Genomic DNA, 15,048 nt, shown 5'->3' on the forward strand with positions numbered 1-15,048 from the left:
GAGTTAACCATCTAACTTCTCATTAATTTTATTTTAAAAATTTAGTCAGCTTGCCCAGAATCACAACATCATTTGAATGAAGCTAACGAAAGGAAGGCAAGATACTTCAAAGATTGGGGGAAAGCTGCTCTTTATTCTTCACAAAGAAAGATAATTTTTACTTTCTCTTTTCGTTTTGAGGAAATTGCTTACTCCGAATATTCTTTTACTGTAACGCAGCAAAAAGTAGTGACTCTAACATATTACACTTTCAGAGCACTTGTTACTGGATAGCTGGTGCACTGTATCGCCAAACGAAAATCACCCTTAAACATTTCCTTCTTATCATAAAAAAGAACTACATGGGATGGGATAATGTTCTAAAAAAATAAATAGACATTACTGAGTGTAATTCTGTTTCTCAGCCCAAATATTTGGCTACAAAGTTACCACAGCTACATTTCAGTACTTTGGTCCTGCTAAATTCCATTTCCTCACGGCAACTAAGCTCATGCTCTTCACCACATCTTAAGTTTCGTTTCTCTCTGCACAAAAGAGCTCTTGTGAATTGAAAGAATAAGCTACAATTCCTGTCACTGAATAAATACAACCACATGGATGTGGTTGCAAGGTACATAATGGAGCACAATGTGTAGAAACATATCTACTGACAATATTGACTTCTACCAAATACAATGAAATTGTGCAGGGGAGTTAAAGCTGTAGAGAATCAGCATGACTAGTGGTTTGAGCATTGGACTACAACTGTGGAGATCCCTGCTTGGGAATGGAAACCCACTGGGTGACCTTGAGCAAGTCACACTCTCTCAGCCTCAGAGGAAGGCGAAGGCAAACCCCCTCTGAACAAATCTTGCCAAGAAAACGCCATGATAGGTTCACCTTCAGTCACCATAAGTCAGAACAACAACAACCTCTTGTAAATATCACAAAATCTACAATAAGCCCTCCAAAATATTAATGTCACTGTGTTTTTATATTTTCTCCACAATCCCCTGTTTTAACAGCAAACAAGCACAGAACCTGAAAAAAACTTTGCATGCTCTGTAATAAGTAAGGGTTTTACACAGGAGCTACTCAGGGACAAAGCATCCCAGCAAAAAACACCAGCTTCAGGGGGGCATGGCATACATACACTGGACACCCCAATGCCACCCTCCAGCCGGTGTCATGCCACCCCACTGGCCACACAGTGGGTGGCAGCACAGTGTTTCTGTGCGCCGCGCCACAGAAATGGGGAGAAGCCACAGCCATGGCAGAAAGGGCAGCTTTTTTCCAGTCCAAAAAGGAGTGGCATTTTGCCACTTCTTTGGGGGCTGGAAAAATGTTGGATCGGCTCTGGTCTGGTGATCAAAGCAACAGCATCAAGCCACCACTTTGGGGCCATCTGCTTTGCCCCTCATTTATCTGTAAACGAACTCAACTAATATCACTGGGATTTACACTGAATAACATGTACAGGATTGGCTGTAACTGTGAGTCAGATTCAATGCATGACAGTGAAAAGTTAACGATCAACTAGAATCAATGCATCTGCTAATTATTAAGCACCAAAGAGAGTTTATAGTTTTAATACACCAAAAAAAAAAAAAAAAAACAGTACAAAATGTAAAACAAGGGCCACTCGGGTAAATACATGATCCCTATGATAGTTTACAGTGCAAAATGACAGTCTTATTGGCATCACATGCTCAAACCAGTGAATATGAACTACCCCCCGAAATGGTGACAGCACATTCACATTAACTTGAAATAAAAAAAAAAACACTGATGTGCAAGAAGCCTCAGGCATCCAGTTACTAGAAAATTCTGAAACAGACATTCATGGATCTGACGGCTTAAACTCTGAACTGAGAAATGTCTGACAATTACCCCAAACAGACTTAAGCTTTCAGAATGCAAACATGATTTATTTGCACTTATAGTTAATGAACCTGAAATTTCACCCTGCCCTAACTGAGCATTCAAGATATTGGAAGATCCTTTTTAAAAACAAGGTTGGATGGAAGCAACTCTCTCATTATATCATGTTTTAAACTCTGGAATAAAATGTAGCCTTTTCTAATTGCCTAAAGAATAAAAATGCCTCAACATTTAAAAACTGTTTTAATCAAGTACCTACCAGTAAATGTTCTCTCAGATCTACCTGCCTTCCACAATTTAATGGTTTTATCAGCTGATCCAGTTAACATTAATCCCTGTTCGGGTAAAATCTTCACAGCCCAGACAGCTGCAGTGTGCCCCTATTTGGAATAAAGAAGAAGAACATTAACAACGCAGATACAATCTACGTTTTCTTAAAGCCCTAAAAATTATTCACTGCCTCTGTTTATGAACTACAATCTGCACAAAAGCTTCCTTACCTGTAATGTCATCATGCATTTGTCATTCAACCAAACTTTGGCTGTTGTATCCCATGAGCCACTAAGGAGGGTACCAAATTTCCCAGATGAAAGGCTACAAACTAAAAACAGAGAATTAAATCAGTGTTGTCAGGTTTAACTTTCAATTTTGTTGAACCAGGAAAGAGTTTCTGACACTTTGAACCTATATGCATGGGCCAAAAGGCCCATGTGCCCCCCAGCCTTGCGGTGTCCTCTATGGACAATGCAGGCCAATAGCTCCAGGCTGGGATTGGCCAGTCTGGATACCATTCCAGCAGTCCCAGACCTATCCCAGGCCAAAGGGGCCTTGACACGAATCAAAAAGATCTGGGTTTTTTAGTGCAATTTTATGGAAATTGCACGGCTACAGTGCGCACACCACATGGCCTACACACCCTAACCTGCTGCTACCATCATGTCTTCTGAGAAGGCACTTGGTGCAGCCTCTTGATATTGAAAGGGGACTGCCTGGCCACATGAGTGTAGCCATGTGTTCCTTTTCCACCCTAGAAGCTGCAGCAGGGGCTTTCTGAGAAGACACAGTAACAGCAGCAAGTAAGAGGCACATGGTGGTGGGCAGACCCACAGCACAGTGAGTGAGTGAGTGAATGAACACCTGCCCACCGCTGCACTGGCTCGGGAACTGCTGTCAAGCATCATACTGAGCAGTACCTAAGCAAGCAGCATTCTTTCCTCCCAGCCATATGGGAGGTTATAGGAGAATCTCTTTTCCCCACATACTCTCCATCACCAATCTCTTACTTTTGAATGAGACCAACTTCTTAACTACACACTATCCCCCGTGTTATAAACACTTTCTCCTCTGTCCTGAAACATCTTCCTGTTGTTGGCTAGACCAGCAATTCTTAAATTATCTGCAGGAGACCAGCAGGGTTCCCTCCTTCCATGTGCCAGAGACTGGAACTATATTTCCATCCATTGTCACTGATCCAAGGAGCATGACTTTGAGCAGCAATGGGCTAAACTTCATGACCACAAGCACAATACAATATAGGATCATGTGGCAGGGATAATATTTTCAGGTTCAGCTAATGCATGAATTGTAAGCCTATCAATTAACGCTTCTGCTACACAACTGAATGCTCTTTATATGAAGTGCACATGTAAACCTGACCTAATTATTTTTTTAAAAAAGGTCAAAGCTTCTGCAAGTACTCATTAAATTACCAACAACCATGCAGCTCAGTGAATCCTGATGTCTACAGGAATTTTTTAAATTTAACTAACATAATACAGTGCACCCTTTCCTTATGCGGGGGATCCATTCCGGACCCACCCCACTCCCATGTAAGGAAAAAAAGGGTATGCTGGAGCCCCATTACTTCTTCCGGGTGCACCAAGGCTTCTTCCAGCACAGGCTTCCAGCGTATAACGCGGGCGCACTGTAACATATTACTGCCATATTTTTTATATCATCACAACAACAATACATACACTGATCGTAACAGAAAGATATGGGTAGAGAGGATCCCTGCTAGCAATTCTAATACTTCCAACTAGACATAATACAACTTTTAGCCAGTCAGCTTCTGTAAATCTATGGGAAAAGTTATGAATGATAAAGCTGGATATAACCTATTCAGTCTGTCAGCAGAACTGATGGGAGAACAGATTTAGCTCAACCAACCTCCCAGCAATCCAATGTCCACATCAGATCTGCTACAAATAGTTGTAGGAACTTTGGTCTCTTGACGAATTTCCAGCAAAGGGAAAAGCAATGTGCAATGTTAAATTGTGTGAATAAGATTAAATTTAGCATCTGCTAATACAGCTGGCCCTTCTTATACGAGAATTCTTTTATACACGGATTCAAGCATCCATGGCTTGAAAATGTTCAAAAAAAGTATAAATTTCAAGTATCAAACTTTGAGTTTCCATTTTTTATAAGGGACACTATTTTGCTATGTCATTATATTTAATGAGACTTGAGTATACATTGATTCTGTTATACACGGGAGATCTTGGAACCAAACCCCAACATATAACAAGGGCCCACTGTACAAATAAGTTTTATTATATATTACAACACAAAGTATATGATGAAGTATAAGGAAAATTTCTAGGAAAATTGATTAATGTTTAATGAATCAGGAGAATAGACTAGAATTTAGAGACTAGAAAAATTAACATAACTCATCTTCTGTTGTAGGACTGAGTAAAAGAAATTTAGACTTCTCTCTGTCAGTAAAGAAGAATGTAGGATAAAGCATATACACTCGTCCCTCCACATTCACTGGGGTTAGGGGCACAGGACCCCTGTGAAGGTGGAAAAACTGCAAATAACAAAAACACTATGTTTTTACCTGAGAAAACATCTCTCAAGGAATCTCTAAGTCGTCCAGTTAAGCTCTGTGGTCAACACCTGCCTGACACTGACCATAGAATTGTACTGGAGGAGCTACAAATGCCTGGTGGAGTGTTCTCTCTAGTAATCTGTAGGGCTTTCAGTGCAACTTTTGGTTAAACCTGGCCATAAGAGTTGTGCTGGAGGACCTAGATTTTCCTAGAGAGAACATATTAATAAAGTTTGTGAATAATCAAATCTGCAAAAGTCAAATCCGCAAATGTGGAGGAACGAGTGTATAGAAATAAGAAAAAGATTATAAAAAGAAATTACAAAAGTAAACTAAAATAAAGATTTGAAAGGGTAGAATGGAGATAGCAATAACAAGTAGTATAAGTGTGGTATCAACAGATAAAGAAGGCATTAGATAAGTAAGAAAAATGGAATTAAGAGATTGAAGGGATAGAAGCAAGGGTATAAAGTTGAAGGATAAAGTGAAAGTGTGAGAAATTGTAAGTTTGTAAATATGTATGTTTTGTTATGTGGATTTGATTGTATGTATTTTATGAATTATGTTTGTGATTTAATAGGTTTAATAAAAATTATTTTAAAAAAACCAATAACAAATAGTTGTAGGATCAGCAAAGATGGAAACAACCTACAATGATGAACATCTGGAAAGTTTTCCAAGAGGTATACATCCTCCCTAACTGAAAATAAACAGTATATATCAATAGGAGAAAATACCATGAATTTTATTATTAGAACTATAGGTTATAAGACCAGCAGCCATTTTTATCTCTGTTTCGTGTATTATTTATTTATTTATTTATGTCCTGCATTTTTCCCAGTATAGAGACTAAAGGTGGCTACCAATCAATGCATTAAAAACTATATACAAACCTTGCTATCTGAATTGCACACCATTTAAAAACCCCAAACCTCGTCGGCTTGAAAAACCTGGACAGAACAGAATGTCTTTACCTGCTGCTGAAAAGACAGTAGGGATGGAACCATCCTGGCCTCTCTAGGGCAGGGGTCTCAGAGCCTGGGAGCAGACACCTAGAAGGCCTTCTCCCTTGTTCCCACCAAAAGAGCCAGAAAAGGTGGTGGTACAGAGAGAAGGACCTCTCCAAACTATCTTAGTGCTCTAATGGGCTCATAAAGGGAGATATGGGGGTGAAACAGACTGCCCCTTTGCGCCAGCTTGGGGGCAGCGTCAGAGCATGGCATTTAGATGGTGCATACTCTGACACCATCCCGAAGTCACTGCTATGCGGCACACATGACCACATGGCAGACAACTTGGTGGCACTCCAGTGGTGTGGCATTATTATCCCAGCCTCTGCAAGAGCACCGCAAAGCCATGATGGCGACGAAAAAGCCAGCTTTTTGCTGGCTCAAAAAGGAGTTGCATTTTGCTGCTTCTTTTTGTGCTGGCAAAAAGCCAGGTTGTGGGCATGGCATGTGGTTGCTGCGGCCTCAACCCGGCGTTCAAAGGGGCGGCATCAAACCACCCCTTCAGGGCCATCTGTTTAAGCCCATGGCCTTTCAAATAACCTGTACCCAAACTATATATGGCTTTATAGGTCAAAACCTGCACTTTAAATTTTGCCTGGAAATGGACCAGCAGCCAATGAAACAGAGCAGTAGCCCAGTCCACTATGGCCAATGGTCAGATGAGTGAAGTTGTAATCCAACAGCATCTGGAAGGTTACAGATTCCTGCCAAAAAATAACAATAATTCATTCAAAATATGTTTCTAATACTAAGGGCTGAAGCAGACGAGCGGTTTGGAGCAGTCTCTGGCCACTCCAGCCCCAATCAGCTGGGGACAGTGGGGACCACATGACCCAATCTCAAAGAGGGCTGTCACTGCAATCGTATATGAGCCACTCCTTTTGCCGGTGATTTTGGGCTGCCTTAAGTGATGTCAGAGCGGCTTCCAGCTGACCCAGGAGTGTGCGTCCTCTGTACGTCATGCCCCCAAAGCAGCTGGAAGCCACTCTTTTTGGCCCATCTGTTTCAGGCCTAAGATCCACAATTTTTTCTTCAAGCTCCAATATGCTGTTCTATATGGTAAAACAAAATTTCCCATAAAGATGCTATGTCAGTAAATAAAGTAATCATATACTCATGACATATTCACAATGGAGTTCATTTCTTAAAACACACAGAGCCAAGCTACTTGAAGAACTCTTATCTTTGCAGAGCAGTGTGATAAAAATAACCTTAAATGATTTTTGCTTACCTGTGTTTTTATGACCCTTAAGAACATACAGTGGTGCAGTGTTGTCCAAAGTAAAGATGCAAATGTTATTGTCATTACCGCCAGTGGCAATTAATCCTCGGGGATAAAGGTCACTTGGAGGGATGACACACACACAAGAAACAAAGTTGGAGTGACCACTCATGCAGTGCATTTCAGCAAATCCTCTGTTGGGACTAAAGAAAAAACAGATAACAATGTTTTATTTGACATTCCTACAAAACAGGAGTTGTATCCTTTTAGGCAAACAGAATCTACTTTATACATCTAAATATCAGTGAACCGTTTTAAAGAATAAACTAAGTTGTATTTGAAAGAACAGCTCAGGTATACCTTCTAAAACCCCTGCCATCATCTGTATTTTATTTTTAGTTTTCGGTCTTAAGAAAAAATGGCTGCACCTCCAAAAACCACTATGTGCTTTATAGAAATGTTAGCTTTTAACGTGAATAGCAATAGATATAATAATTTTTAAACCATTGATTTGGGAAATAGCAGGACTATCAGAATAATCTTTGAGAATAAAAAATACAGTACATATCATATTGTACAAAGTGCATGGTGTGAGTGCACAGGTGGTATAATGGCCAGTTGAGTAAACTATGGCTGGATCCGCACTGCAAAAATTGGAATTAACTGCCATGACTCAATGCTATGGAATTCTGGGAATTGTAGTTTGTTGCTGCACAAGAACTCTCTGACCGAGAAAGCTACATCTCTTCGACAGAAAGCTTAGAAAACTACAGATGCAGGCCTTAGTGACTGTTAAATACATGTTGTAAAGAGCAAGCTCCATATTCAATTAAGGATTCTGTCTTGCACTATTCAATTCAATCAGATTTGCCATTGATTTCACTGGGTGTGGTTTGACAGAGGCTATGCAGAAGCCTTGTTCCCTCACCTGTCTTCTCTTCTGGCAATGGGGAAATAAGTAACTTTTGAAATTCAGCTAACTGCAGCTTCTTACCATTATCTGCCAACTCATGGTACATGTGCACTGCAGAAATTATGCAGTTTGACACCATTTTAACTGTCATGACTCAATGCTATGGAATTACGGGATTTGTAGTCTTGTGAGATATTTAGCCTTCCTTGTCAACTTGTTACAAATCCCAGAACTCCACAGCACTGAGCTTTTAAACATTGCCGGTGACAGTTAAAGCAGTGTCAAACTGCATTATCTCTGCAGTACAGATTAGACTTCACTCTGTAATCAGCCTTAACTAAAGTTCATCCAAGTTCTTATTGTTCAGTAACTTAAAACCACTTTTCATGATCCTGGGTTGTTCAGGGAAACCTTAACCAAAACTAGACAGTTTGTCCAAGACTACATATAAACTCTGGTCAAAAGCAGAAGCAAAAGATGCCAGTCTTCTCCTTCCCACCTGCACTAGAAAACAGGGGAGCACAAAAACTCAAAAATCAACCCAACTCAGATGTTGGTCAGTTAGTGACATATGCAAGCGTAACTCCACCTTACACCTGCATATCAGTTCTGACTCATTGCAGAGGTGTATTCTTTTTCGTTGCAATGAATAAAGCCCTCCAGGGCTCCTGATTTCACTGTGACAGCCACCCATTCAGGTCATTCCATGGCTGGTGAAGAGAAGGGCAGGACTGAAGACCCATCTGGCTATGTCTCACAGTATCATCCACTGAGATCCCAACAGATCTCGGTGGAAGATGTAATTCATCTGAATCTCTGATTCCCTCCCTTTTGCTATCTGTTCCTCCATCTTCTTAACTGCGAATTAATAAGCATTTCCAACTCACTGCTCTTACAAAATCTCACACTGGTTGGAAAGCGGTGAGCTGGAAGTATTTCACTGGTCTTCCCATTAACAACAACATGGGAAATATGTGATATGTCTTAGAAGATTTGCACATGATTTTATGGTACTGAGATACAGGGTAACTTGACATGTTGGAGGAAAGGTGCAAGGACACACCTAATATTTTAAGAACAACATGAATATATAGTAAGAACTGCTTGCGAGTAAAGGGAACATTTCATAGCTTATAGGAAGAATTTACTGTAAGGGCTACTACAACAGACCTTGCCTTTTTGCTAGACCAAGACATTCAACTTATTCTTATGAAACAACAAACCTAGGGCACTGCAGTCTGTTACATTACCATCCCATTTAAAAATATAAGAGCACTCAGTAGAAAATATTTCATGGGGCCAGTCTGCCACAATAAACCACCTGCTCATAATCATGAATTTTAGGCAACAACCTCCCTGACCACAGCGTAATGGTTTACTATATCATCAAGCGACAAAGTGTCTCATTTCTGCCTTAGGCAACTCTCAATGACTGTCCACACATAACAGTGACAGTAGGAAAAAGTAACAAGAAGAACACATACTATTTGTAATAGCTTTACTGTGTACTACAAAATAAAGAGGGACCAAAATTACAGTGGGCCCTTGTTATCCTTTGGTTCCAGGATCCCCCACGGATAACAAAATCTGTGGATGCTCAAGTCCCATTAAATGCAATGGCATAGTAAAATAGTGCCCCTTATACAAAATGGAAAATCAAGGATTGCTATTTGGAATTTATACTTTTTTGGAGTATTTCCAAGCCATGAATGCTTGAATCCATGGATAAAAAAATCCATGGAGAAGGAGGGCCGACTGTATAATGTTTCAAGATTTCCTAATTCAGAGATGCTGGCAGCTGGAGCTTATATTTGTTCTCATTTATATAATAATTATAACTCTGACTTTCCTGCAGTGAATCTGCACTGTAGAAATAATGCAGTTTGAAACAGCTTCCATCCTGTGATCTTTAGTTTAAGCCTTCTCTGCCAAAGTGTTCCAAGATTGTGGTGCCTCACCAAGCTACAAATCCCAGGGTTCTGTAGGATAGAGCCATGCAGTTAAAGTGGTGTCAAACTGCATTATTTCTACCATGTAGATGCACCTCCTGTTACTCATGGCACATGATACTACTGAGAGTGCAAATGTAGAGAACTCTAATGTCTCTTGACAGAAACCACTGGATTTTATCTCCTTAACTATGATCCTAAAAGTCTTGGTCCTTTGGCAAATAATCATGCATTCTCACATCTACACTCAAGCCACAACAAATATATCAACAAACTATATAGTCTAAAAATGCTTTGAGGGGATCTCAGGATAAGCAGGTTTCTTTTTTCATATGTGAGAAGGCAAAAAATATTGGCCTGAGATTTCTATGTAAATACAAACAATGGTAGGTAGATTTTGTAATATTACCAGAAATGTTTCTATTAATCTCTCTAGTAGGATCACTTAATTGGATCTTTAATGTAAACAACTGTTTAATGTAGCTTTTCATTACAGTTAGGATGGGGAGGGTCAGAGCCCTTTTATGGTTTATATGTTTCACAGTAGTTTTTTCTCCCTTTTCTTCTTCCTCTCTGTTTTTTATTTTATCCTATCTTTTTAAATATATTCTGTGAATATATATTATTTTGGTTTTATACTGAAAATTCGACTGTCAGTATTAAATTGATGAATGAATTGATTTTCATATGAATAAATTTTAGGTCAGACAAATGAGGACCAAGTAACTGAGCAGGAAACACTTCTCGGTAAACAGGTAGCACAGTTTTTGTTATGTGGAAGGGTTACCCTAATACTTTCACAACATTATTTCAACCTAGCAATGAAAAACAACATGGGTGTGTGCTGGGAGTTAGGGCAGTGTTCATTCATTTTCGTAGGCAGTGCAGTAGGCGAACTGGGAACGCCTGAGGCTACTCAAGCACTTCTGAAGAGAGGCCCCTAAAAAGCCTGCACAGGGATTGAGGAACCTTCAAAACAGTGAGATGTTTGGGGTTTCAGTTCTCCACATTTCTTACCACAGACTACAGCTGCTTCTGTACTGCAGAAATAACCCACTTTGACACCACTTTAACTGTCACGTTTTCAAAACAGAGACAGTCTATAAGGGGCAGTCAAAACTTATGGCCATCAAGAAGTAACTACAGTTGTCCCTCCTGATTTGCAGGGGATCTGATCCAGACACACACAACCCACGGATCAGAAAACCGTACATATTCAAGCCCCAGTTGAAAATAATGGCGGCATGCTCCCGCGCATGGCGCAAGCACCATTTTGTCCCTCCTGGGACAAAATTCAAGGCTGCGTATGGGATGTCAGCGAATTCGGAGGGACAGCGGTATTAGCAAGTTTGTGTTCTACCTAAACACCAAATGAAAGCAGTGATTTCATTTCACTTACCCATAAGTCTAAATGTCTAATTTAAAATAATGTAAGCCGCTCTGACAGCCTTTTGGCTGAAGAGTGGGGTATAAAAATAAATACTATAAACAAAATAAATAACATACTGTCCATGTACTTTGAGGCTGCTTTAACTGCCATGGCTCCATCCAGTGAGCTCTCAGGCCTCACTGAAGTCCAGACCCCAGAATGCCACAGAAGGCATCCAGAGCAGTGAAAGGGGAACAGCAGCACTGTAAGTGTGTAGCGCAGTAATCTCCTATGAGACTAACTGACAGAACAAAGCTGTTGCATGGGCTTTAGCTTTTCCGACTTGACCCCTACACAGGCTTGCTATTTGTTTGAATTCCTCTTTGGTGATTTCCCCCTTTTCTCATTTCTTATATATCTCCATTTAAAACCTAGTCCCCTTGAAAGTTCTTTAGTCATCCATCCTGGTTTCTTGAGACATCTCCCGTTTTTCCTCCTCCTCACTGGAACAGTTTGAAATTGTGCCTTTTCAGTATCTCCCTTTTGAGGAACCCCCATCCGTCCTGAACTCCCTTCTCTTTTACTATTCCTGACCTGGGAATCACCCCCAGGATTTCTCTAAGGGCCAAAACACACAGCAGAAATAATCTCAATGCTAGGGAATCCTGGGGACTGCAGTTTTGTGGGACATTTAGCCTTCTCTGTCAGAAAGCTCTGGTGCCACAACAAACTACAATTTACAAACTACAAGTACAGTCCACCCCACGCACTGAGGCCCTCTGGGAAAAATGTACTGCAGCCGATTAAAGACTATTTTAGCTGCAGTTTCCCAGAGGACTTTCTCTTCAGCTGCTCCCTCCCAGATTATGGAAAAGCTTGTTGGAGGAGCTTTGTCATATCACCAGCCTTGACACCTTTAAAAAAAAAGCTGTCAAGACGGATCTTTTCCGACAGGCCTTTCCTGAATAGTTGGCCTGGTCACCCCCAGAAATGAAACATCGCACTGAACACTTTCCCTGTCTCTTCCCATCTCTGACTGTTTTATGATTATTGTAAAGTTTTAATTGTTGTTGTTGTTGTTATTGGGGATTTTCTATCTTTAAGGGAGGGAGGGAGGGAATATTTTTTGGGATTATTGTATACTGTATGTACACTTGTCCCTCCATATTCACTAGGGTTAGGGGTAGAAGACCCCTGTGAACATGGAAAAAACGCAAATAACAGAAATGCCATGTTTTTAACCTGAGAGGAGGACACCTCTCTAGGAGTCTCTAAGTCTTCCAGGGCCACTCTGTGCTCAACATCCGACAGACACTGACCACAGAACTGCAATGGAGGAACTTCAAATGCCTGGTGGAGTGCTCTCTCTAGGAATCTCTATGTCTTTCAGTGCAAACTTTAAAGTGACCATAGAGTTGCACTGGAGAGAACATATGAATCAAATCTGTGAATAATCAAAGCCATAAATATGGAGGGAGCAGTGTATTTATATTTTGTTTGTTTTGTAAACCACCTTGATCCTGGTGGAGAAGTGGCATATAAATAAATTTATTATTATTATTATTATTATTTCCCAGGATTCCCTAGCACTGAGCCAGGGCAGTCAAAGCGGCCTCAAACTAGATTATTTCCGCAGTGCGTTTACTGAAACCAGCTCTGGGGATTCCATTCTGGGAACTGTAGTTGTGTGCGACCCTTGTCTGTCAGAGAGAGAGAGAGCACTCTGGTGCCACAATAAAACTACGACTCCCAGCATTCCCTAGCACTGCAGTGTGTGTTTAGGACCTTAGTTCCCTTGAAAGCCCTTTAGTCATCCATCCTGGTGTCTTGAGCCACCTCCACCTCCTTCAGCATCTCCCTTTTGAGAAACTCCCATCCCCACTGAACTCCCTTCCCGTTTAGTACTCCTGGCCATGGCATTCTGGGAAGTGTTGTTCTGCGAGAGTGCCACAATGAACTACACTTCCCATGATCCCCAGGGTCAGCAGCCGAGGCACGGAGTCCCCACTGACCTGTCCGGGGCCCAGAGGCGGGCAGTCCTGTCCCGCGACACAGAGACGAAGGAGCCTGCCGGGGAGGGGCAGGAGCTGAGCCCGCGCACGTCCAGCTCGTGGCCCACCAGGGAGCACCGCAGCCGGAATGGCGCCTCCTGCGCTTCGGCCATCGCGCCCTCCTGACACAGCAGCACCGCACACAGGAAAAAGCAGCAGCAGCGCTGCCGGCGCCACACCGGAAGTGGCGTCACTCACAATGCACCGCGCGCGCTGGGAAGACTACCGTTCCCATAAGGCAACGTGGCACCCCTACACACGTCATCCTCCAGGGCTTCCTCTCGCCTTTCGTTGTTTTGGACTTCAACTCCCAGAAGCCCTAGCCATCCAGACCTATACTGAGCCATTCTGGGAACTGAAGTCCAAACAAAACAAAGGGCATCCTTGACCAACACTGGAGAAATAACCCGGTTTGGCACGGCTTTAACTCTTTGTGTGGCTCAAGGCTATGGAATTCTGGGAGTTGGAGTTCTGTTTTGACTCCCTTTAGTTTCTCCGTATTATGTGCCTTATATCTTACAGTCATGATCTTCTGTTACGAGGTTTTTTAATGGCAAGTTTCTTCAGTGTTATTTTGTTGTTGTTGTTGCCATGGCCATCCTCTGAGGCTGAGAGAGTGTGACTTGCACAATTTCGCCCAGTGGGTTTACATGGTCCGGATTCAAACCCTGGCCGCCAGAGACCATTTCCAACCACTACACCACACTGGCTAGCAAAGCCACAGTGGAAGAAGGGATGTCGCAAAGGCTCCCTCCACAGAAGAGTGTTAATAAACAGGCAAAATAAAATATGCAAAGGGATCTTAAAGCAGCTTGAGACTTAGGCTGCATCCACACTGCAGAAGTAATCCAGTTTCACACCAGTTAACACCACCATGGCCCAATGCTAGAGAATTGGTAGTTTTGTGACACATTTACTGTTCACTGTCAGAGAGTGTTCTGGTGCTGCAACGAACTGCAATTCCCAGGAATACATAGCATGGAACCATGGCGGTTAAAGTGGTGCCAAACTGGATTATTTCTGCAGTGTGAATGCAGCCTAAGAAGTTGTAGGATAAACTTTTTGGTGAACTGAAACCTTCTTCTTCAGAGCTGGCTCATGCAGAAGGCACACAACAGAAACAATAAAGCTAGTAGGAAAAGAGGAAGAAATACTCAGGCCCAAAAAATACTGCAGAAATATCGCAGCTTGAGACCGCTTTAACCGGATTATTCCTGCAGTGTGTGTTTTGGACCTCAGAGAAACCCTGAGTCTGCAAGGCCTCAGCAGGGCTGCCGATAATAGTAAGGTGTCTGAAATAACCTAATTTGAGAGGGCTTTAACTGCCCTGGCTCAATGCTAGGGAATCCTGGGAACTGTAGTTTGTTGTGGCACCAGAGCTCTCTCTGACAGAGAAGACTTAAAAAGTCCCACAAAACTACAGTTCCCAGAACTCCCTAGCATTGAGCCAGGGGCAGTTAAAGAGGTTTCAAACTGGTATTATTATTATTATTATTATTATTATTATTATTATTTCTGGCTCTTAAAGAGGCTTCTTATACGTGAGGTTGACTTTAAAGGCAGTTTATGTTTGTATCACAGTCCCTTTTCCCCTGAACTCTCGCACGTAAGAGGCCAATTTGTGGGAAAGGGACTCAGTCAGTCAAATCTCGCGAGAGGAGGAGAAGTCAGCTCGCCTCTCCAGCGGCGGTGTGTTGATGACGAGAAAACCGTGCCTCCGCGGGTTGGCTGGCCTGGTTGCTAGGAGACGGCTGCCAGCGCGAGGAGAGGAGGTCGCGAGGACGCTGGTCGGTTAAACGGTCCCTGCTTTTTGGAGGGGGGAGGGGGGAGGGGCAAGT

The 15,048-nt window shown here is 42.0% G+C and overlaps 2 protein-coding genes across 3 annotated transcripts in view; one reads left to right on the forward strand and one right to left on the reverse strand.

The window, feature by feature from the left end:
* Nucleotides 1-13,394, reverse strand: part of PLAA (phospholipase A2 activating protein) — a 30,226-nt gene extending 16,832 nt beyond the window's left edge. Inside the window, exons 1-4 of the mRNA XM_042449843.1 lie at nucleotides 13,172-13,394; nucleotides 6,938-7,131; nucleotides 2,361-2,461; nucleotides 2,120-2,240 (exon numbers count right to left, since the gene is read on the reverse strand). Of these exons, the coding sequence (XP_042305777.1) occupies nucleotides 2,120-2,240; nucleotides 2,361-2,461; nucleotides 6,938-7,131; nucleotides 13,172-13,323 (568 nt within the window). The 5' untranslated portion in view covers nucleotides 13,324-13,394. The remainder of the gene's footprint in view (nucleotides 1-2,119; nucleotides 2,241-2,360; nucleotides 2,462-6,937; nucleotides 7,132-13,171) is intronic.
* Nucleotides 13,395-14,867: 1,473 nt separating this feature from the next.
* IFT74 (intraflagellar transport 74) overlaps nucleotides 14,868-15,048 on the forward strand; it is an 80,995-nt gene continuing 80,814 nt past the window's right edge. For both annotated transcript variants that reach the window (XM_042449844.1, XM_042449846.1), the window contains exon 1: nucleotides 14,868-14,997. The gene's annotated coding sequence lies outside the window, so the exon portion shown is untranslated. The remainder of the gene's footprint in view (nucleotides 14,998-15,048) is intronic.

This window comes from Sceloporus undulatus, chromosome 2, assembly GCF_019175285.1.
Source record: "Sceloporus undulatus isolate JIND9_A2432 ecotype Alabama chromosome 2, SceUnd_v1.1, whole genome shotgun sequence".
Lineage (NCBI taxonomy): Eukaryota > Metazoa > Chordata > Lepidosauria > Squamata > Phrynosomatidae > Sceloporus > Sceloporus undulatus.